The 23936-nt window shown below is 46.9% G+C and overlaps 2 protein-coding genes across 2 annotated transcripts in view; both read left to right on the plus strand.

The window, feature by feature from the left end:
* Positions 1-9615, plus strand: part of LOC135245706 (NACHT, LRR and PYD domains-containing protein 5-like) — a 281523-nt gene extending 271908 nt beyond the window's left edge. Inside the window, exons 27-30 of the mRNA XM_064318950.1 lie at positions 1541-1714; positions 4332-4493; positions 5499-5545; positions 5780-9615. Of these exons, the coding sequence (XP_064175020.1) occupies positions 1541-1714; positions 4332-4493; positions 5499-5545; positions 5780-6405 (1009 nt within the window). The 3' untranslated portion in view covers positions 6406-9615. The remainder of the gene's footprint in view (positions 1-1540; positions 1715-4331; positions 4494-5498; positions 5546-5779) is intronic.
* An 8702-nt stretch (positions 9616-18317) lies between these two features.
* Positions 18318-21715, plus strand: LOC135246027 (Bardet-Biedl syndrome 10 protein homolog). Its single transcript, XM_064319519.1, has 4 exons — positions 18318-18688; positions 19977-20262; positions 20313-20506; positions 20626-21715. The coding sequence occupies exons 1-4, from the start codon at positions 18498-18500 to the stop codon at positions 21713-21715; spliced, it is 1761 nt and encodes a 586-aa protein (XP_064175589.1). The 5' UTR covers positions 18318-18497.
* Positions 21716-23936: the final 2221 nt, after the last annotated feature.

A 23936-nucleotide genomic window follows, 5' to 3' on the forward strand; every position in this document is an offset into this window, starting at 1 on the left:
CTGCACTGGGCGTGACGGTGCAGGCGGGGCGGCACAGAAATACACAGACCGGAGGTTTGGGGAAAAATAGCCCAACAGGGCCTTTTATTTACCAAAAATTATATACAAAAAAACCAAAGCAAACTCGACAACTAAAGTCTCTTGTCAGAATTAACTTAAAGTAAAGCAACCAAAATTAGGAGTAACGGTGTCCGGGAGACCGCTGAGGGGATCCCTCTTCAAAGCAGGAAGAGGGATGTGGTCCTGCGTCTCCACCGGATTCTGCAAAGTAGGGAAAAAGTTCTCAACAGTTTTCAACAGCTCTCCTGCAGCCCAAAACCCCTCTCCTCAAGGGAGTCAAAAGGCCTCCTTTTAAGCTCCCAGCCATCTCCCTGGAGTGGCGGCAGCTGTGTCGCCTCATTGATTGCAGGTGTGTTGACTGCAAAGGAGGGAGTTGAGGAATGTCCAGTTTGCCGCTCTCCAGGGTCCTGTGGCTGGGCTTCATAGTGTGGCGCTGTCCTGGGTCCTGAAGAGCTGGCCTGGTGGCAGGTTTTAGCTGATGCCTATAAGGTTGGGAGGAGCACTGTGGGGGCATGCCCCGATCCATGCCACAATATATATATACAGGCATAAATTAATCAAAACATAAATAAGGATATAAGTATATACAGAAATAAATGAATCAAGCAATAAATAAATATGGAAATGAACATCCACAGAAGTGAATGAATCAAGAAATAAATATGGAAATAAGTGCAAATACCCATTTGTCAGATTTTGTCTATTAATTTATTTGTACATTCATTAATTTTTACATTTTCTTGCTTTTGTATTTATTTATTTATTATTTTTACATTTTTGGTCCTCCATATACCTGTAGTACCAGTCAGTGGAAATAATCAGTTGTGGTGTTTCTCTGCAGCCAGCAGATGGCGCTGCAGTGTATTTCATTTGCCGCCTTGGTTACATTATTAGATGAAGATTGAATGTTTTTAAAATATAAAGATGTTTGTAGACTGAAGGTGAGGTAAAGTACACCATAGTGATCATACTAGTGCAGTTTCTTGTGTTAGCAAATGAAATATGTTTGCAATCATGTTGTTTGCCATGTGATATCATCGCAACATGGAACAGTTTTGTTAATGAAATCCTTGCAGGAAGCCTCCAACCTTGAGTTGAATTGGCTCCTTATTTTTAGTTATTTTTTGTTAATTGAGCCAAGTGATGACCTTTTTTTTGTGGATTAGTCAGAATACTTTATGAACATAATTAATATAAACTCTTCCTGTTTTTGTGTGTACTGTGTACATCCCAGGAATGCACGTACTGTACAAATAGGAAATTCCACATTTATCTGCTGCCAAGGTGCACAGTGTGACAATTAGCAGTGAATTTCAATTGTGTGTGTGGTTGTATGTGTGTGTGTCTGTGTGTGTGTGTGTGTCTGTGTGGTGTGTGTGTGTGTGTGTGCGCATGTGTGTTGTGTGTTTGTGTGTGTGTGTGTGTGTGTGTACATGTGCATGTTTGTGTGTGTGTGTGTGTGTGTGTGGTCTCTCCACAGGCTGGGTTGGTGTAATCTCACAGATGGCTGCTGTGATGTTCTGGCCTCAGTCCTGCGTTCTCCTCACTCAGAGCTGAGAGATCTGGAGCTCAGAGACAATGAGCTGCAGGATTCAGGAGTGAGAGCGCTCTCTGCTGGACTGGAGGACCCACACTGTAAAGTGCAGAGACTGGGGTGAGTACAAACACAAACCCCTTCAATCAAAAAGGGTTCCAATGTGACAAAATACAGCACTAATGTTAATAATGACTAAATATAGCACTAATATTACTAATGTTTTTAATGTTAAAATAGACAAGAGAGTTATTTTTCTTCACTGAAATAAAGCAACATTTTCCTGTTCTTCCTCTTGGTAGAAACCCATTTTAAATCTGACATGAGTTGGAAAAAACATATTTTTGAGAAGCGTCAAATCGTTTCTATTCATACATTATTCAAAATTATGAAAATTAATTGAATCTGTTCAAATTTAGTTTAACTGGTCATTTTCTTAAATAGTCATGATTAATTCAAGAGCCCTGTTATTTTATATTGAGCTGTAGAAGGTGTGTAACACACTGCTATGTGTTTGACACACACAGCCCTGTTAGTTTATATTAATTTGTGTTAGGTGTGTAACACACTGCTATGCGTTTGACACACACAGCCCTGTTAGTTTATATTAGTGTGTGTAACACACTGCTATGCGTTCGACACACACAGCCCTGTTATTTTATATTAATGTGTGTAAGGTGTGTAACACACTGCTATGTGTTTGACACGCATAGCCCTGTTATTTTATATTAATGTGTGTAAGGTGTGTAACACACTGCTATGTGTTTCACACACATAGCCCTGTTAGTTTATATTAATGTGTGTAAGTTGTGTAACACACTGCTATGTGTTTAACACAAATAGCCCTGTTAGTTTATATTAATGTGTGTAAGTTGTGTAACACACTGCTATGTGTTTAACACAAATAGCCCTGTTAGTTTGTATTAATGTGTGTAAGGTGTTGTGGCAAACACGCCTGCCACAGGCCACCGAAGTGGCTTTCCTAGGGGCCCTCCAGCACAGAGACACAGGAAGAAGATGTTCCAACAGTCCAGATTTATTGACGAGGGTTTGGCAAGATGGTACAGCCAAATGAGCAGATGTAAAACCCTGTCATGACAGAGAGGCTCTCTCGTGTGAGTGGGGATGGCAGATTTAACCTGTGCACACTGATTACCTCACTACGCACAGGTGCAGCCACTCCTGCTCCTGGGTCCAATTAGCCTGGCCAATTATCTCATTCTTAACCAATCATCCAATTGGCCAGGTCTAATTAGCTTGACCCAGGGCAGGTGTGGCTGCTTAAACCAGCCATCCCCACACCACATACCCCCAACGCCAAACTGAGGCCAGGGAGAATCTCTGGCCGAAGCCTACTCCCCCCCAGCACTCCAACCAAGCAAAGAAAAAAAAAAAATCCAAGCATTCTTAACACTCCCCTAACACATCTTTTCAGGGGCAGGTGGCCCCGGAACAGTCCAGTACATGTCGCGACCCTCCCCCGGACGATGAGGCAGCCCTCCCCCTCCTCCTCTCGGAGCGCGGGAGTCCTGGGCTGCTCGGCTGGCTGGTGGGGGTGTCACCGGCTTGGGCTGTTCCAGGGGCTGTGGTGGGGTGGCTGGGTTGGTGGGCTGGTGGGCTGGCTTCCTTGTGGCGCTGGGGACCAGGAACCCTCGTGGCTGAGGTGGCCGCCAGTCGGTTCTGCTGGTAGGCTGCTGCAGGCTTACCCCCTCATGGGCTCCGGGCAAACCAACCAGGCCAAAACAACAAACTAAAACAACAAAAGGGACAAAAAAGGAAGCAAATCGGCACGGCCACCGCTCGTGCGCCGCCCGTAGCTGACCCGCCTTCCCGGCCAAGTCCAGCTCACGGCGCGACCACCTCTCGTGCACCGCCCGTAGCTAACCTGCCTTCCCGGCCAGGTCCAGCTCCCCAGCGTCCCAGCTGAGGATCACTTCCTTCCCCTCCCTGATCATCTCCCGCTCCCTGTCTTTGGCCTGGAGGATCTGTCTGAAGCCATGTCGGGAACACCTCAGTTGCACCTCCTCCAGTGTGCCTCCAGGCTGGCCCTCCTGTGCCTCTTCCCTGTGCCGGAGCAGCCCCACGTTGGGCGCCACTGTGGCAAACACGCCTGCCACAGGCCACCGAAGTGGCTTTCTTAGGGGCCCTCCAGCACAGAGACACAGGGAGATGATGTTCAAACCGTCCACATTTATTTACGAGGTTGGCAAGATGTTACCGCCAAGGAGCAGATATAAAACTGTCATGACAGAGGCTCCCTTCTGTGAGTGGGGATGGCAGATTTAACCTGTGCACACTGATTACCTCACTACGCACAGGTGCAGCCACTCCTGTTCCCGGGTCCAATTAGCCTGGCCAATTATCTCATTCTTAACCAATTATCCAATTGGCCAGGTCTAATTAGCTTGACCCAGGGCAGGTGTGGCTGCTTAAACCAGCCATCCCCACACCACAGGTGTATAACACACTGATATGTGTTTTGATACACACAGCCCTGTTAGTTTATATTAATGTGCTGTAAAGTAGCACACTGCTATGCGTTTGACACACACAGCCCTGTTAGTTTATATTAATGTGCTGTAAGGTGTGTAACACACTGCTATGTGTTTGATACACACAGCCCTATTCGTTTATATTAATGTGTGTAAGGTATGTAACACACAGCTATGTGTTTGACACACACACAGCCCTGTTCGTTTATATTAATGCATGTAAGGTGTGTTTGTCCTCTCTGCAGGCTGTCAGGCTGTAGAGTCACACAGAGAGGCTGTGATTCTCTGGCTTCAGCTCTGTGTTCAAACCCCTCACACCTGAGAGAGCTGGACCTGAGATACAATCACCCAGGAGACTCAGGAGTGAGAGCGCTGTCTGCTGCTAAACTGGACACACTCACACTGCTGTAAGTAAAGAGAGTTTCCACAATACACCTCACACACACACACACACACACACACACACACACACACACATACACACACCTGAGAGAGCTGGACCTGAGATACAATCACCCAGGAGACTCAGGAGTGAGAGCGCCGTCTGCTGCTAAACTGGACACACTCACACTGCTGTAAGTAAAGAGAGTTTCCATAGTGCACCTCACACACACACACACACACCTGAGAGAGCTGGACCTGAGACACAATCACCCAGGAGACTCAGGAGTGAGAGCGCCGTCTGCTGCTAAACTGGACACACTCACACTGCTGTAAGTACAGAGAGTTTCCATAGTGCACCTCACACACACACACACACTCACACTGCTGTAAGTACAGAGAGTTTCCACACTGCACCTCACACACACACACACACACACACACACACACACACACACACACCTGAGAGAGCTGGACCTGAGACACAATCACCCAGGAGACTCAGGAGTGAGAGCGCTGTCTGCTGCTAAACTGGACACACTCACACTGCTGTAAGTAAAGAGAGTTTCCATAGTGCACCTCACACACACACACAAAAGGAGTTGGGGGGGGGGCATGGAGGGCACTGTACAAACCAGCGTTACTCAAGAGAGTTGGGGATCTCCTGTGGAGGGTGCTGCACGGGATCACTGCAGTAAATAAGATGTGGTTGTTGTAGTTAGGGGTTTGATCAGGGACACAGTGATGGTGGAGTTTCAGTATTACAAAGCAATGGAGAACCTGAGTGTGTTTCAGTGTGTGTGTTATAAGGGTGTTTTATGTTCAGTGGAGGGAGGGGAGCTGTTTTTGCTCATGGAACAGGGTGAGTGAATGGGATAAGTTTCCTTTCTGACAGATTTGTGTTTTTTTCATATGATCGTGGTTTTGTGTTTTATTGTGCCTTTGTTTTTATATATGTGATGTCATTGGTGTGTTAAGAGTGGAAATAAAGGATGGTTAAAATTCAGAATTCTGTTCTGCTGTTCTTACAGTGTGGACCATGGAGGAGGGAACAGGACCAAACCAGGACCCAGGAAATGTGAGTGTGTATCGACACAGAACACTTTGCATAGATACACACTCTGCTGTGTGTGTGTGTGTGTGTGAGAGAAAGAGAGACTTCTCTCTTACACACATAAACACACAAACAGAAACACACACGTACACAAACACACACACACACAGGTACTATGACAGTCCTTTCTCTCTCACACACATAATAAGGTTAATATTAATAATGATAATTAATCTCATGTATGTCTCTGGTGTGCAGATGGCTGTCAGCTCACACTGGATCCAAACACAGTGAACAGAGAGCTGTCTCTGTCTGAGGGGAACAGGAGGGTGACACACACACCGGGGAGAGAGGAGCCATATCCTGATCATCCAGAGAGATTTGAGTATGTGCCCCAGGTTGTGTGCAGAGAGAGTGTGTGTGAGCGCTGTTACTGGGAGGCTGAGTTCAGTGTGTCTGAGGGGGGGGGAGAGGTTGATATAGCAGTGACAGATAAAGGAATCAGCAGGAAAGGATGGGATTCTGACTGTGAGTTTGGAGGGAATAAAAACTCCTGGAGTCTGGGGTGCTTTAAGCGCGGTCGCTCTGACCTCAGTTACTGTGTCTGGCACAATAAGAACCTAACACCCATACCTGCCCTCACCTCCCCCTACCGCAGAGCAGGAGTGTGTGATGATGATGATGATGCTGGTAAAGGAGTGTGTGTGTACAGGGTAGGAGTGTGTGTGGACCGTCCGGCCGGCACTCTGTCCTTCTACAGCGTCTCTGACTCTGACACACTGACCCTCCTGCACAGATTCCACACACACTTCACTCAACACACACCCCTCTGTGCTGGATTTGCATTGTGGAAATCTTCAGTGTCCCTCTGCCAACTGGAGTAGAGACACACACACACACGCACACGTGCACGCACACACAAACATGCACACACACACACGCACGTGCGCGCACATAAACATGCACACACATGCGCGCACACACGAACATGCACATGCACACACATATTCATACACACACACGTGAGCATACACTCGCACACATGCACGCACACAAACACACACACACACACACACACACACACACACACTCGTACACACACACCACATTCATATACCCACTGACACACACACACCACACACACTCAGATACACATAGACACACACACCCACACCTACACACACACACATACTGACACACACCCTTTCTCTCTCACACTCACACTCATGCAAACGCACTCACACACCTACGCACGCACACACTCGTGCACACACACTCACACTCTTACACACACATACACACCCTCTCACACCAAATCACTCACACACCCAATCACACACATGCACACGCACACCTACACACATGAACACACAATCCCTCGCACACACAAACACACACATTCACCAGTTCACTCTCACGCACACACACATGCATGTCATATGTACACACGCTCATAACCGTATGTACACACACACACTTTCTCTCTCTCTCATACTCAGTCACTCACACACACACACCCTCTCTCTCTCACACACACGCACTCACATCCACAGTCACACAATCACACAAACGTACGCACACACACACAAACTCATGCACTCACGCACGCACACACGTATGCAAAGACACAAACACATGTCAACACACACATTCACATTCCCATACGCATGCACACACATGTATAAACACACACACATTCTCTTACCTATGCACACACACACTGATGTACACTGATGCACACGCACTCACACACCCACGCACGCACACACTCGTGCACACACACTCACACACATACACACTCTCTCACACCCAATCACACACATGCACACACACACCTACACGTGGACACACACAATCTCTCGCACACACAAACACACACATTCACCAGTGCACTCTCACGCGCACACGCACATGCATACATATGTACACACGCTCATAACCGTATGTACACACACTCTCTGTCTCTCATACTCAGTCACTCACACACACACACACACTCACATCCACACACATTCACACAAACGCACGCACACACACACAAACTCATGCACTCACGCACACACACATACATGCCTGCAGAGACACAAACATGTGTCAATACACACACTTCTCAGTGTCCCTCTGCTAACTGGAGTAGAGACACACACACATGCGCACACACACAAACATGCACACACACACACACACACACACACACACACACTCATATACACACACTCAGTCACATATATACACACAGTCATATGCACCTAGACTCACACACACGCACTCACACACCTACACACCCTCTCACACACCCAGTCACACACACACACCCTCTCTCTCTCACATACACTCCATCACACACACACATACTCTCACACACACCCTTTCTCTCTCAGTCATGCACACGCACTCACAAATACATGCACTCATGTTTACTCATGCACACGCACTCACAGACCTATGCACGCACACTCTCTCACACCCAGTCACTCACACACACCTACACACGGACACACACAATCTCACGCACACACACACACGGTCATGCACACATACACGCACTCATACACAAACACTTTTTCTCTCACTCACACACTCACATACAGTATACAGACACACACATTCGCAAACGCACACACACACACACACATTTATGCAATCACGCACAAACACAAATGTGTCAACACACACACATTCTCATTCCCATACGCACGCACGCACACACATGTATAAACACACACATTCTCTTACCCATACGCACACACACACATACTCATGCACTCACATGCACACACATGCATACACATACATGCGTGCACACACCATATACACATGTATACACAAACATTCTCATACCCATACATACACACACACACACACGTATAAACACACACACATTCACAAAGGCACTCTCACGCACACACACATACACATACATACACTCATTCTCTTGCACGCACACACACTCAAATAAACAATCACACACACATTCACACGAACGCATGCACACACACTTTCTCTTACCCATACACACACGCCCCCGTGTGTACACACACATACTCATGCACTCAATCATACTCTCACACATGCACACACAGATACATGCGTGCACATGCGCGCGCCCACACACACACACACACACACATTCTCTTACCCATACACACACACAATCCGGGCACACACATACTCATGCACTCACACACATACACACACATGTTCACATCCACAGTCACTCCCACAAACGTACACATGCATGCACACACATTCACAAATTCACGCGCACACAAACACACTCTCACCCGATCACACCTTCTTAGCTGTCCATTGTGTTCGATGATGACGCTTGCTCCGGGGGATGGGGGGGATGGGGTGGGTGGGGGGTGGGGGGTGGGGGGGGGGTTCAGCGTCGTTGACGCTGGTGCCACTTCATGTGGCTGTGGAGGCCGATGCGTGAGCCACACACTCGTCCACAGCTGGGGCAAGGGAGCCCAGATGTTGGGGCAATGCCGGCAGCCCTCTGGTGTCGTTGGGCACGTCTTTCGGTCCTCCTCTGTTGGATGGTGTAATGTATTTGTTCGGTCACCCTGCCCAATATTATAACTCCTGTACATAAGAGTAATATCTTTTAGCAGTTCAGGTTAAGCACTTGCTGTCTAAATGTGATATTTTTTTACATTTCAATACATTTATATTGCAGATGTTCAAGGTGTGTTTATGTACTTTTGATTATTAAAACATTAATATAACATTGAGATGGCAGGGTAAAATGTTTTTGAAGTAATAATTCTATCTGCTGTATCTGCATATTTTTTTAAAGAATCCAGTGGCAAACTCCTCCACTTAAATGTGCATTTTACTAGTTTTTATAGTTGCTTTCATTCATTTTCACAAGAGTTCCAATGTGCAAATTTCTGTTGGCAAATGCAGCTGATAGGGAGAATGCAGAATGATCACTGCAGTGTACTTATTTCATTTCATTACTGTAAACAATGATGGATTGAGTTTCCTTATTAATTCTTTTAGGATTTTTTTTTTTTTTTTTGCTTTAATTTTCAGTATTTTCAGACAATAATATGCAATGATTAAACCTGAATTATTAAAATATCAAATGTTTTGCTGTTGTGATTTATTATTGTGTGATGTATTGAACTCCTGTGACACAGTAGTACTTATTTCATATTCTGTATGGGATTATGTTTGGGCTCAATTTGAGTAGATCAGCATGGGGCTAAAATCTGCAGTTGAAGCAATGACATTCATCTACAGTAGTGGAAATAAAATCCATTATAAGAGAAGTTGTGTAGTGTCTGATGAATGCTTGCTTCTGTTTCTGTAGTGTAACCGCAACTCAATACATTTTGAAAAGGCACTGCTTGTCTATTGAGCTGGTATGTTTATGTTACCTCTCAAATAAATAGTTTTCCTGAAGGTTTGACCTGGGTCTGCTGCACATCAGTTGAATGGATTAGACCACCAAGCCAAAATCAGGGCAGAAGTGTGGTTTGCATGACATCCAGTCTCTGAGATGTTCCTGAGACCCTACAGTTTTTCTCATTTTTTCAGATGCATATCTGATATCTGCAGTCACACATTACAAATGCATTACAGTATGTTATGATTGCTTTGGCTCAATGTGGAAAACTCAATTTGCCAAACTGACTGGCAAAATTCTTACCCTAAGACACTAATTGCAGTACCTACCATCAAAGTGCATAACTCTAAATCGCACTCAGTTTTCACAATACAGTCGTCTCGTATTAGTACAATGTTCCAATGCTTATTGCTAGACATGCAGATTGTGAAATGAAGTCAAGATGTTTGCAATTCTGTCTCATCACTTCCAGCAACATTGCCCAGGTGAGTCGCATTGCAGCACGATTGGTAATCCCAACATAACAGGCTGTTTTACAGCACAACATTCAGCAGTGTCTGACAACATGGAGCAGCCCAATGCAGTTGGTACTGATGGACAGGTCGTGGCTGAGGCTGTGGCTGAGGTTGTGGTCCAGCAGGTAGAAGAAATGCTGCTGTATTGAATGAATTTAGAGCCACAGTGATTGACCATGTCATAAATCCAGGCATAACAATGGGAGAAGCTGGAAGGATTGTAAAGGCCAAACTTAAAAATGTCAACAGTGGCATCTAATAAGAGCTTTTGGACTGAACATTGATGAGTCAATAATTTACTGCAAAATGTGATACTGTAATTACATTACAGGATTGTTGTGTTGGTGTCATTTTATATTATTTCTGTTCCGTGACGAGCCTGTAAGCCATGCTAATCATTCTTATTAGAGACCGCGCAACTCTGTTTTTCCAAAATGCCGGCTTATTCCACATGGGGGAAAATTGCGTTTGTGTTAGGTATTCCTGTGGCAATGTCTGTTCTGTCTGTTCTGATAATGTGATTATTTTTCTTCTATCAGATAAGGCCTGCTGGTGCAAGTGTGTAATGTTGCATTTGTATGTGTTATTTTTACTGTTTACATGTCAAATGTCTAGAGTGTAAATGTTTCTGTTTAAATGATTGGTTGAATAACACATATCGCTGCTATTTTTACCGACCATGTTAAAAGTACTCACTCAGCTCCAAAGGCATGCTGATGTTAAACCCATATTAAACCCATATCTGTTTGAAATGACACATATTGTTTATGCCCTGCACCTGAACAAATTAGATGTGCCCATTCTACTGTACCATCTCCTTTGTAAGCTAAGAAGTTCCTTTCAGCTGACTACATCAGAATCTGTACTACTGGCGTTTTATGAGAGCTGAAAATGTACAGCATTGTTAATCAGAAATGATATCTTGGTGGGTAAATTGGTGTATATGCTGTAGAACATAGTTTGTCATTGATTTATAAATATACCAGTATATCCTGGGCTTTCACTGATGGTTTAATTGTGGTACATATAGCAGTGGCCTGATATGCATTCTATGTTTGCAGTTTGCTTCTACCTGACTGCTTCCCCTCAGCTGGGAAACAGAGGGGCACAACCCCCCCAGCAGGGAAGCAGAGGGGCACAACCCCCCCAGCAGGGAAACAGAGGGGCACAACCCCCCCAGCAGGGAAACAGAGGGGTACAACCCCCCAGCAGGGAAACAGAGGGGCACAACCCCCCCAGCAGGGAAACAGAGGGGCACAACCCCCCCAGCAGGGAAACAGAGGGGCACAACCCCCCCAGCAGGGAAACAGAGGGGCACAACCCCCCCAGCAGGGAAACAGAGGGGCAGGCTGTGAGACGGATCCAGCACAGGGACACAGAGCAGGCCTCCAGCACAGGGACACAGAGCAGGTCCCCAGCACAGGGACACAGAGCAGGTCTGTCAGGCTGTGAGACGGCTCCAGCACAGGGGTGCTACAGACGGAGGTATGACCAGCTGCTGCGGAAGCTTCTGGAATTACTAGAGACCAGCAGACAGGAGGCAAACAGAGACGCCTCTCTTGTGAAAGAGCATCAAACCCACTTTGTGAGGCAAGCAGAGGAGGAGGAGACCGTAGGACACTAAGGTGAAAGTAGAGCCCTGGTTCCAGGCAGAGGGTGGAGCATGCGTGTAGATCTCAATCCACAGCTCCATTTCCCAAATGAAATCAGCACAGCGTTCCTGTGGCCTAACATGGAGACATGGTCCACTCGGGCGAAGGTGGTGCTCCTTATATGGAGACGTGGTCCTCTCGGGCGAAGGTGGTGCTCCTTATATGGAGACGTGGTCCACTCGGGCGAAGGTGGTGCTCCTTATATGGAGACGTGGTCCACTCGGGCGAAGGTGGTGCTCCTTATATGGAGACGTGGTCCTCTCGGGTGAAGGTGGTGCTCCTTATGGAGCTCACCCTCCCATGGGAGGAGGGGGCAGAAGCAGCCTATGAGCGGAAACGCCTGAAGTACTCCGACCTGGCAGCGGAGTGTGAGAGTGTAAGGAGTGTAAGGAGGCCGGTTAGAGAGCGACAGTATATCCAGTGGAGGTGGGACGCTGGGGGTTCACCCGCCAGTCAGTGCTCTACCTTCTGGAGAACACGGGCATGGCAGGGGCAAGGCTGAGGAGGGCAGCTAGAGGGCTGGCCGAGGAAGCAGAGAAGGGGGGCTGGCTCAGAGAGGAGGGGGAGAGTCGGCAAACACCCACTGCACCCAAAACAACAGCAGAGGGTGGCAGCTGGCCTTCTGGATCAGTTTGAGCCTCTTTGTGTCCCTGGAGTAGAGGCTCCCAGCCCAGCACACACAGGTGTAGAACAGGACACCGGCCACAATGATCTGGTAGAACATGGCCAGCATCCTGCTACACACACCAAAGGAGCATAGCCTCCCCAGAAAGAAAAGAGCCTTCAGTCTAGTAGGGCCTCCAAAGACACAAACCACAGTATCAAACCATCTATCTATATGATCAGGTGAACATGGTGTATATGTGTTTGTGTGCGTGTGTGTGCATGTTGTGCATGTGCGTGTTCGTGCATGTGTGTGTATTGATGCGCTGTGTACGTGCTCTGTGTGTACAATAAAAATGAGCATCTTCAGTGCATCAACCAGTGCAGTGTTTCTTTGAAATTACACCCCCATCCTCATGCTAAATGGAATTTAATAAAACCATTATGTGCCGTGGCAGGAGCTTGAAATAGTCGAAAATATCAGAGTATTTACTTTTGTTATCAGACCTGTGGGCTGTATTGGAATACTGGAAACACAAAGTGGATGCTTTCCGCCATCCGGTGGTCTTGTGACGCTACTACAAGGGACTGAACTCCAGAGGGTGAGACTCAAGGCAGAAGTTGGGAGTTTCTAAAACGTTGACTGCTTACTCCGGTTCCCTCTGTCTAATATAACATTTTTTGTAAAGATCTGAAACTAGGCCCTAATATAGGAAATCAGGAAGGGTGAAAATATTTTTCATGGCACTGTACATGAGGTAGACAGGTTTCCTTTAACAGGCTTTAATACAAGGGGCACCAGGGAGACACACACTACACAGCCTGCAGAGGAATTCTCAGAAGTTTGCTAATGCCACACACCAGTATGGAGGATATTATTTTAACAGGAGCGAGCTTGTCTGAGTAACCTTTTCCCTGTTGTAATTACAGCAAACACCCATGTGATAGAGCCACAGCCATGGCATGACCTTATGTTTAGTCTGCTCCAGTTTCGTTGCAGAAATGCGAGAAATCTCTGATCGCCCCGTTTGTGGGAGAGACTATAATCCACGCCTGCTGTCGATGCGCCAGGGCACGCGCAGCGCGGCGGCATTTTCAGCTGAGTTCCGGACTATCGCTGCGGAATCAGGATGGAACGACACTGCGCTCCAGGGGGTCTTCAGAGACGGGTTGTCCGAGGCTTTGAAGGATGAACTGGCTGCAAGAGACGATCCCGACAACCTCGATGCCCTGATCGCGCTGCTGGCCATCAAGCTGGACAACCGCCTCCGTGAGCGCCGCAGAGAGACGGCCAGACGCCAACCCTCAGCGAGCCCTTCAGCGGCCAGACGGCCAGACGCCAACCCTCAGCGAGCCCTTCAGCGGCCAGACGGCCAGACGCCAACCCTCAGCGAGCCCTTCAGCGAGATTCAGTTCCAGTCCCGGTCCCGGCATCAGTGTACCCCCGAGTTCGACCGCGCCCCGCACGCCCAGCGAAGAGCCAGTGCAGCTCGGAAGAGCCCGCCTCACGCAAACGGAGCGTATGCGGCGAATCAGGACGGGACTTCGCATCTACTGTGGCACAGCCGGTCACGTATTATCCTCCTGTCCTATTCGGCCAAAAGATATTAGAGTGGGGACCCTGGTGAGCCGTACCACTTCCCCTCCTACCGCCCAGTCTAGCCCGCTGCTCGATGCCACACTGGTTCAGGACCAGCAACCCCTCAGGCTACAGGCGTTGGTCGACTCTGGCGCCGACAAGAATTTCTTGGACGCCGAACTGGTCGCTCATTTTTTGCCTGCCGACTTTGTTTTGCTGATTCCTGTTGCCTTCCGATTCTGTACTTTTGCCCCGGTGGATTTTTCTGGTTTTTGATCTTTGCACAAACTGACTATGAGACTGCCTGCTGCATCGTGTACCTTTTGAAGGTACGCAATTGTCCAAGTCTGCATTTGGGTCCACCACACTGCAACCCGTGACACATCTATAAGAAATGCTAACTACCATACAATATGCCAAATAATCTCTGAATTGATAGGAACCACTCAAAGCAGGTACATGAGGCAGACAGGAAATCATCAGGTCAGACGACATGTTCCCACTGTAACAGAATTTAGTACAATATGCACCAGGGAAATACCCACTACACAGCATGCAGTGGCATTCTCCAAAGACTCACTAAGTTATCTCAGTCTCAATAGTAGTTTATAAGCATCACATCGCATATGGTCACATCTCACAGGCATGAAGGTTCTGTCTGTGGTCACACACGCATGTTACATCAGTAATTAGGCCTCTCAGCACACAACACAACAGCACACTATAGTGCCTGGGACGGGGGCGGTATATCACCATGGTGGGTGCCAGAGCGTTTCGGGTCCTCTCAGAAGTGCACTCGGGACAGCCCTGAGCTGCATTCCATCCTCCCCATAGCTCTCCATCGCTCCTCTCCCTCATTGCCACGGTAACTGGGAATGTGGAGACTGGGACAAGACTGCAGGCCTAGGCAGAAGTGGCCAGGAGTGCATACAGAAATACAGAAACATACACTTCCCTTCACTACCTTAAGCCTCCAAGCAGCTGTACACCGCAGAACACAGTCAGAAGTGCATTAATCACTGCAGGTTTGCCACTGAATCTACAGAAACTGAGGCAGAGCAGTGAAAGAATGGGCAGTGATTCACTATGTGCGCTCATATAGACATGAAAACTGTTTCTCTGATCGATCAAACATTGTATGAATTATTTGTAAAACATTTCAGTTTACAGCCATATCCGCTGCAATTACTAAGGCATAAGTACACTTATGTAGTTGTGGAAATGACTGAGTTTTGGTCTGATGGGCACTTCCTCGCTTGAACCAGAATCTACCGTTTGGGCTGTTCACAAAGGCTGATAACAGAATAAGCACAGCAAGTACACGAAGCTGTAACGTTCTGAGAGTTCTGAGAGCTAGCCTTGTAATAACTTGTCACTAGATGGGTTACAGTAGCTTTCTCTGGTCAGAGCGTCACAGGCATCAGCATGAAGGTTGGCGTCTTGTGTATTACTGTTGCTCTACGAGTATCATCAAATTGTCATTGTTGTAGACATCATAAATGGTTGCATGCTTTCAGCAAGAACAGGGACACTGATGTTTCTTATTTTTAAGGGATCTTCTATGTTTTGTAAAATTATAGATTCAGTGTTGGTTTTTAAAAAAAATTTTTTTTACCTAAACAATTTTTATAAGGAAAATATAACAAAAGCAAATGAGGAAGCATCCATCGAAAGGAAAATCAACACTCGAGAAGTAAAAATCATCTTTTTTAAAAAAATGAAAAAAAAACAAGCAAACAAAAGAAAACAAAAAATAGAATAATAATAATGACAGCATTGCTACTTTAAAAAAAAAAAAACAACAACAAGGATTGAGAGCAAGAAAAAAAAGATCATTTAAAGAAAAGCAGACACATGGGATGGAATTGAGAGGTAAAGTTGTATGGAGGGATTGTGGACTGTGTGGTGTATGCGGATTTGTGTGTATAAGTAAGACTGTTCACTGTCATATTTATTTTTGCAATTTCTGTTATGACAGGCTCTATGTATGTGCATACATACTCACAAAGAAAGACACAGTTATGCACAGTTAGCTGATCAATGCAAAATATTCATATTTACAGTATCTGTTCAATGCACAATATTCATATTTAGGTTCTCAGTTCAATAAATAATATTCATATTTACAGTATCTGTTCAATGCACAATATTTAGTTTCTCAATTCAACGAATAATATTCACATTGACAGATACCTTGTTATGTTAGTCCTGTAGTTTTATTTTTACTTTTGGAAGCCAAAATAAACATATTGACGCTGAATGCACCTTAACTAACATAACAACATAGATATGGTTGAGGGTTCGGTGAAAAAGAAATCAAAAACGTATTATTTCCACCCGGAATGGGAGCATGAATTTATTTTCACGTCAGCGAATGAGAAGACTATATGCCTCATATGCCCACAGGCGGTAGCCTTGCCAAAACGTGGCAAAAAAAAATTAGTATCACAGGCATTTTCAATCTTATAATCACTCATGCAGCCAGTTTAAAAGTAGAAAATTACTCACTCTGCTGTTTGTGCCACTGTGTGCATCACATTGAACATGGAAAACAGAAGGAAGAAGTAGAAAGTGGCCTGAAGAGATTAGGAAAAAGGTAATAGCCAAGCATGGTCAACGTAAAGGTTACAAGACCATCTCCAAAGAGCTTGATGTTCCTGTGACCACTGTTACCAATATTATTAAGAAGTTTAAGGCCCATGGAACTGTAGCCAACATCTCTGGACGTGGTCGCAAGAGGAAAATTGAACAGAAGGATTGCTCGAACGGTCGAGAAAGAACCAAGGAAAACTTCAATACAGATCCAAGCTGATCTTCAAGTTCAAGGTACAATAGTTTCGCACCATCTGTCACTGTCTGAATGAAAATAGGCTCCATGGTAGAAGACCCAGGAAGACCCCACTTCTAAGAGGGAAACACATAAAAGCCAGACTGGACTTTGCCAAAATGCATGTTGACAAGCCACAGTCCTTCTGACCCGGCTTGGGAACGACTGCTCCAGCTCCCCACATCACACAGCCGTTTTTTACACTCAGCTCATCTTTACGAGCAGTGTATGGTGCAGACTCAGTCCCCTCTTGCTCTGGCAGCCAACCTCTCTGCACCATTTCTCTCGCTCTTGAGAGCTCTCTCACTTGTTCTGCTGTCACCGGTGTGATGTCTGATGTGTCCAACATGAGCGCTCTCTCCTCTGGCTCTTTGGGACCTGGGTTCTCCGGCAAGGGTAGGCGACTCAGGGCGTCAGCGTTGCCGTGGTATTTCCCTGCCTTGTAAACGATGGTGTACTCGTATGCCATCAAAATCACGGCCCAACCTTGGATTCGGGGAGGGACACGATCTGTGGGATTGCTTTCATCTCATTGAAAAGTGACACGAGGGGTTTGTGATATGTCACAATTGTAAATGGATGCCCATATAGGTATTTTGTATCTTCAGACTCCGAAGATGACTGGAAGCCCCTCCTTGTCTCGTTGAGAGTAGTTCCTCTCTGCTGAGGTGAGTGTGCGGGACATGAATCCTATAGGTCTCTCTGTTCCATTAGACATCTCATCCTGTCTACGACCTTATGGTAATGATTTCATAGCCTGTATTTAAGAGCAAGACACATTAAAACTAACAAACAAGTTTGTTTCTGTGGAGGGGTGGTGTGGTTAGGGCGCCATCTGCAGGCGGAGAGGGAGCGGTTTAGCTGGCACTGTAACCCCAGGTGTGTACAATTAGCAATGAATTGTCACTGCACACACCTGGGGTTGCAGTGCCAGCTAAACCGCTCCCTCTTCGACTGCAGAGGGCGCCCTAAGCACACCACCCCTCCACAGTTTCATTTCTTGTTTTCATAGTTGAGAATCACATGCTTACAGAACACAAAATAACAAGCTAAAAGGTTTTACAGCTTCTTCCCTCAGAATGGTCAGTGCTGAACTAATGCTGACCACGGATGCATTTCAGATTGAGTATGCTGTGTCTGTGTGGGAAATGCACCGCGTGCATTTCAGATTGAGTACGCTGTGTCTGTGTGGGAAATGCACCGTGTGCATTTCAGTTTGAGTACGCTGTGTCTGTGTGGGAAATGCACCGTGTGCATTTCAGATTGAGTACGCTGTGTCTGTGTGGGAAATGCACCGTGTGCATTTCAGATTGAGTACGCTGTGTCTGTGTTGGAAATGCACCATGTGCATTTCAGTTTGAGTACGCTGTGTCTGTGTTGGAAATGCAGCTCAGTGATTGCCCTCTGTGTGTACAGCAGGCTCCTGTTAAAGGCAGTGTGTAGATGAAGGGGGTGCAGAGGGTGGAGTTGGGGACCCTGCTGCAGGTCACCCAGGCCTTGGAGGCGGTGGTGGGCCCGTGCTTCGGTCCGTCCGGGGGCCAGGTCCTCTTCACCCGTGACTCTGGAGAGGTCCTCATCACCAGGGATGGCCGCAGGATCCTTACCTCCCTTCGGTTTGACCATCCCGTTGCCAGGTAACAGGCCCCCAAATCTGTTCTCCCTCTTACTGACATACAGCACAGCCAACAACCTGGGGCTTCTTCCATTCATCCAGCTCAGAAAACGGTTTTTCACCACGACGTCTTACTGCAGTATGGACAGTTTGATGTTGGGGATGTGACGTTTGCCCTATAAATGAGAAACGAAAGTATACAAGTGGAAAATGCTGTCTGAGTAACAGTGTGTAAATCATACTGCGTGCATAACAGTGTGTGAATCATACTGTGTGCGTAACAGTGTAAATCATACTGTGTGAGTAACAGTGTAAATCATACTGCATGCATAACAGTGTGTGAATCATACTGTGTGAGTAACAGTGTAAATCATACTGCATGCATAACAGTGTGTGAATCATACTGTGTGAGTAACAGTGTAAATCATACTGCATGCATAACAGTGTGCAAATCATACTGTGTGAGTAACTGTGTGTAAATCATACTGTGAGTAGCAGTGCGCAAATCGTATTGTGAGTTACAGTGTGTAATTCATACTGTGTGAGTAACAGTGTGTAAATCATGCTGTAGTAACAGTGTGTTAATCATACTGTGAGTAACACTGTATGAGTAACACTGTAAATCATACTGTGTGAGTAAGAGTGTGTAAATATTGTGTGATTAGCAATGTGTATGAGTAACTGTATAAATCATACTGTATGAGTAATAGTGTGTATGAGTTACTGTAAATCATACTGTGTGAGTAACAGTGTGTAAATCATACAGTGTGAGTAACAGTGTGTAAATCATACGGTGTGAGTAACTGTGTAAATCATACAGTCTGAGTAAGTGTGCAAATCATACTGTGTGAGTATCAGTGTGTAATTCATACTGTGTGATTAGCAATGTTTATGAGTAACTGTGTAAATCATACTGTGTGAGTAATAGTGCGTAAATAATACTGTGATTAGCAATGTGTATGAGTAACTGTGTAAATCATACTGTACAATTAATAGTGTGTATGAGTGACTGTAAATCATACTGTGTGAGTAACAGTGTGTACATCATACTGTGTGATTAGTAGTGTGTATGAGTGACTGTGTAAATCATACTGTGTGAGTAACAGTGTGTAAATAATACTGTGTGATTACCAATGTGTATGAGTAACTGTGTAAATCATACTGCGTGAGTAACAGTGTGTAAATAATACTGTGTGATTACCAATGTGTATGAGTAACTGTGTAAATCATACTGTATGAGTAATAGTGAGTAAAAGACTATGGATAGAGATGTGTGTGCTGATAATGGTGTTGTGTTGTGCCTGTGACAGAGTCCTGGTGGGATGTGTATCAGCACACTGTAAGATCACGGGTGATGGAGCCAAGTCCTTCCTTCTCCTGCTGGGGGCGCTTCTGCGGGGTATCCACGGCGACCATCTCCACGGCATTCAGGCCCGCCGCGTGGCTCACATTCTGCTTTCCTTCCAGACGCTCGTTTTGGATGGCGTGATCGGGCAGGGCCTCGCCCGCGCCCTGTCCTTCTCCAGGACCCCGCCCACCTGCGCCCGCTCACGGACGCCTACTTCCGGGGAAAGACGGCGAGCTCCCACTGGGGGGTCCTGAGCCAGACGGCCTGCGAGTTCTACCGCAGGTGGCGGTGTGAGCAGGACTGCACCGGCGTGACCCTGATCGCCCGCCACTTCGCTGCGCTCCACGCGCCCGTACCAGGCCTGCCCGTGAGCCGGTCCCGGGTCCTCGAGGGCCTGGTGATCCACAGAGACTTTGCGGTGCGTTGCCCTGGCGACGGGCCGCTCGAGCGTGGCCACAAGCGTGCCGCTCCAGTCCCTCTGGCGCCCCTGGCGTCTCTCTGAACCTGGCGAGTGCGGCGCAGGCGCAGAGGTGCTGCGGCGGGGTGGCGGGAGGGCAGAGCGGGGCGTGGCCTGCCTGCGCAGGCTGAGGGTGGGCTGCTGCTCTCGGCAGCGAGCAGTCGGAGCTGGCGCTGGACCTCGCTCGGCGGGCCGGCCTGTCCGTGGTGGAGTGCGTGGACAGTGACGAGCTGGCGCTGTTCTGTCGGCTGGCGGGGGCGGAGCTCTTTGCCGACCCCGGTGACTGGAGCCTGATTGGAGAGGAGCACGTTGCCACGGTGACATTCTGCAAGCCCGTGGTGCTGGGTCCCGACAGGTTGGCCCACGTGGGCTTCCCAGAGGGGCGGGGCTTGGCACCGCACTGCCTGGTTCTGTGCGGGCCCAGTCCCGGCCTGGCGGAGCAGTGCAGCACAGCCTTCTGCGGACTGTTCCGGATGCTTCAGCGCGTGTGCGAGCCTGTCCTGTCGCGTCACGGACAGGGTCCTGTCCAATCACATCACCCGCAGGGCAGGGAGGAGGACAGTGAGAACGTAGCTCATTACATGGTCAAACAACCCGGCCTACACAATGGCACAAGGTTAGATAGAGCACCCGCCAGCATGAGGGACAATGCCCACCTGAGCACTGACAGCACAGAGGCTGGAGGGCCACAGGCCCTTATTAAGGACCCAAACAGGGGTGAGGGGCCACCGGCCCTCATTAGGGACTCAAACAGGGGTGAGGGGACACAGGCCCTCATTAGGGGCCCAAACAAGGGTGAGGGGCCACTGTGTGCAGGCCAAAGCCAAAATCCTGACAGCACAGAGCCCGAAGCAGAACCTGAACATCCAATTCCGGACTGGCTACGAAATGGCAAGGCATCAGGAGAGCGGCCCGGCGTCCATTTTGGGGAAGGGAAAGAAGGAGCATTGGGGACCCGTACCCGAGAAACAGGCCCCGCCTCTTCAGGTGTCCTAATAGAGGCAGGCAGCGTGCTACCAGCAGGGGGCGCGTTTGAGTTCGTACTGCACCACTGCCTCCTGCAGCAGGCCTCCCAGCGGCGCTGCCCCGACCTGCGCGCGGCCTGCCGGCTGGTGGCGGGGGCCGTACTGAGCGTGCCCAGGCGGCTGTACCCCGGCCCACGCTTCCTGGATGCCCAGTCACACTTCCTCAGGGCCTCTGGCCGCCGCCCCCCCCCCCCCAGCCGACCGACTGTATTATGTTAGTGGAGATACAGACGCCTCTGAAATTAAGTACAATCTGTGTTGCAATTCGGTATAGAAACTGGCACAAGATAATGACTTCCTCACACCAGGTATATCGATTTTCTTTAAATCAAAATGGTTCACGTTCACTGTTGCGCCTGTACTGATAAGTACTTTTTAACTACTGTAGCTGCCCACATTTCTAAATTAACGTTATCTAGCCCTATAGATCCTCTGCCAATATACAAACAATTAGTAGGTCTCTTGTGTACAATAGCCCATTAAAAAACACTTCAGTCTAAAAAATATGACCTACACCATTTGAACTAATGACCTGCTGACAGTTATTTGCATGTGTGAGTAACTTGGTGGTTGAGTAACTTGGTGGTTGAGGAACTGTGCTTGCATCCTAAAGGTTTCAGGTTCGATTTCCAGGTAGGACACAGCTGTTATAGCGTAAGCAGAATAATTCACCTGAATTGCTTCAGTATGTAGACAGCTATATAAATTGATACTATGTAAAAATACCAAATATAGTGTGAAATTGCTCTAAATAATGGCGTGTGGTAAAAATGGTTGTAATATCTGGAGTATTTTAAAAGGGTTCTGTAGTTACGATTGTTGTCACTGATTATTTTTTCCTCCCTGACAGTTAATTTTCTGCCCCACCCCACATCTTCATAGAAGTGCAAGAGACAGTGTGTGTGTGCGTTCGTGCGTGTGTGTGGGCACATCTGTGTGTGTGCGCAGATGCGCACCTGGACTACACCTCTCTGCCCCTGTACCGGACATTTTATGACTACCCTGTACCGACCCTTTATTCCGGGCCATCATCACCGCTGTGCCTCCTATTTATACTATGTATAATTACCACTGAGGCCACTGGTTAGGCAGTATTTATATTACCTATATTCTTACAGTTCTTATAATTACACTTATACTGCATTATTTATATTTATCACTGCTTTTATTGTGCTTTTATTCTGTTTTTATGTTTCGGGACTGTGTTGTATTTTGTGTTAGCACCTTGGACCGTGAGGAACGACATTTCGTTCCCGTATACTATGTATGTGGGAATGACAATTAAACTTGAAACTTGTTTGTGCGCATTTCTGTGCATTTTTTGTGCGCGCACGCATGCGCATCTGTGTGTGCGTGTGCATGTATGCGTGTAAGCGTGCGTTTGTGCGTATGCGCATCTGTGTGTGCGTGTGCATGTATGCGTGTAAGCGTGCGTTTCTGAGGGATTGGTTATGCTGGCTCAGTGAGGGATTGCTAGAATGTAGGCATTTAGCAGAAACTTGTCCAGAGCAACTTCAACACACAATCTACATTTTTTATATATACTGCCTTCCAGAATTATTTTCACACTTGATAAAAGTGAACAAAGAAGGCTCTATAAATAAGCAAGCAATGAGCTATGTGTATAACATGTTTAAAAAGGGGGGTATTTTCTTCAAATAAATAATAATAATAATAATATATAATTATATATATATATATATTGTGTGTAGTAAATGAATAGAATGTGTTTTATTGTAGTAGATGGATTAGAATGTGCTGTGTGATTGTAGTATGATGAATGGATATAGAATGTGTTGTTGCAAAATTGGGGGATTGTAGTGAGGATTAGATGTGAGGGATTGTATAGAATGATTAGAATGTGTTGTGTGATTGTAGTAAAGTTAGAATGTGTTATTTAGTAGAGGGATTAGAATGTTTGTGTGATTGTAGTAGAGTGGATTAAAGTGTTGTGTGATTGGTTGCTTTTCTCACTCGTGCAGGCCTGGAGCCAGATCATGCTATCAGGCCGAGGATTGATTGGCTTCTTTTTCTAACAGCACTGGTGTGCGTGCAGCACACGCTATAACACAGCGCAACCCCAGACATCAATAAAGTGTGTATACCTGCACTGTTTAGTCCTTGTGCCTGTCAACAGCACTGTGTCATGTATGCATACACTGTACAACAGCACTGTGTCCTTATTCTCTCCTGTATGTAGACGCATGTGTCTACAACTTACGCACTGTGTCCTTATTCTTTGTGTAACTGTGTACAGACAGCACTGTGTCCTTATTCTCCTGTGTAACTGTGTACAACAGCACTGTGTCCTTATCTCTCTGTGTACTGTGTACAGACAACACTGTTCCATATTCTCTGTGTAACTGTGTACAAACAGCACTGTGTCCTTATTCTTGTGTACTGTCTACAAAGCACTGTGTCTTATTCTCCCTGTGTAACT

The sequence above is a fragment of the Anguilla rostrata genome, chromosome 19, assembly GCF_018555375.3.
Source record: "Anguilla rostrata isolate EN2019 chromosome 19, ASM1855537v3, whole genome shotgun sequence".
In the NCBI taxonomy this organism is placed as follows: Eukaryota; Metazoa; Chordata; class Actinopteri; order Anguilliformes; family Anguillidae; genus Anguilla; species Anguilla rostrata.

Coding starts and splice junctions, on each gene's coding strand:
- LOC135246027 (XM_064319519.1), top strand. CDS start 18,498: ATGAAGGGGGTGCAGAGGGTGGAGTTGGGGACCCTGCTGCAGGTCACC. Junction 18,689..19,976: donor TTTGACCATCCCGTTGCCAG/GTAACAGGCCCC, acceptor TGCCTGTGACAG/AGTCCTGGTGGGATGTGTAT. Junction 20,507..20,625: donor GTCCCTCTGGCGCCCCTGGC/GTCTCTCTGAAC, acceptor TGCTCTCGGCAG/CGAGCAGTCGGAGCTGGCGC.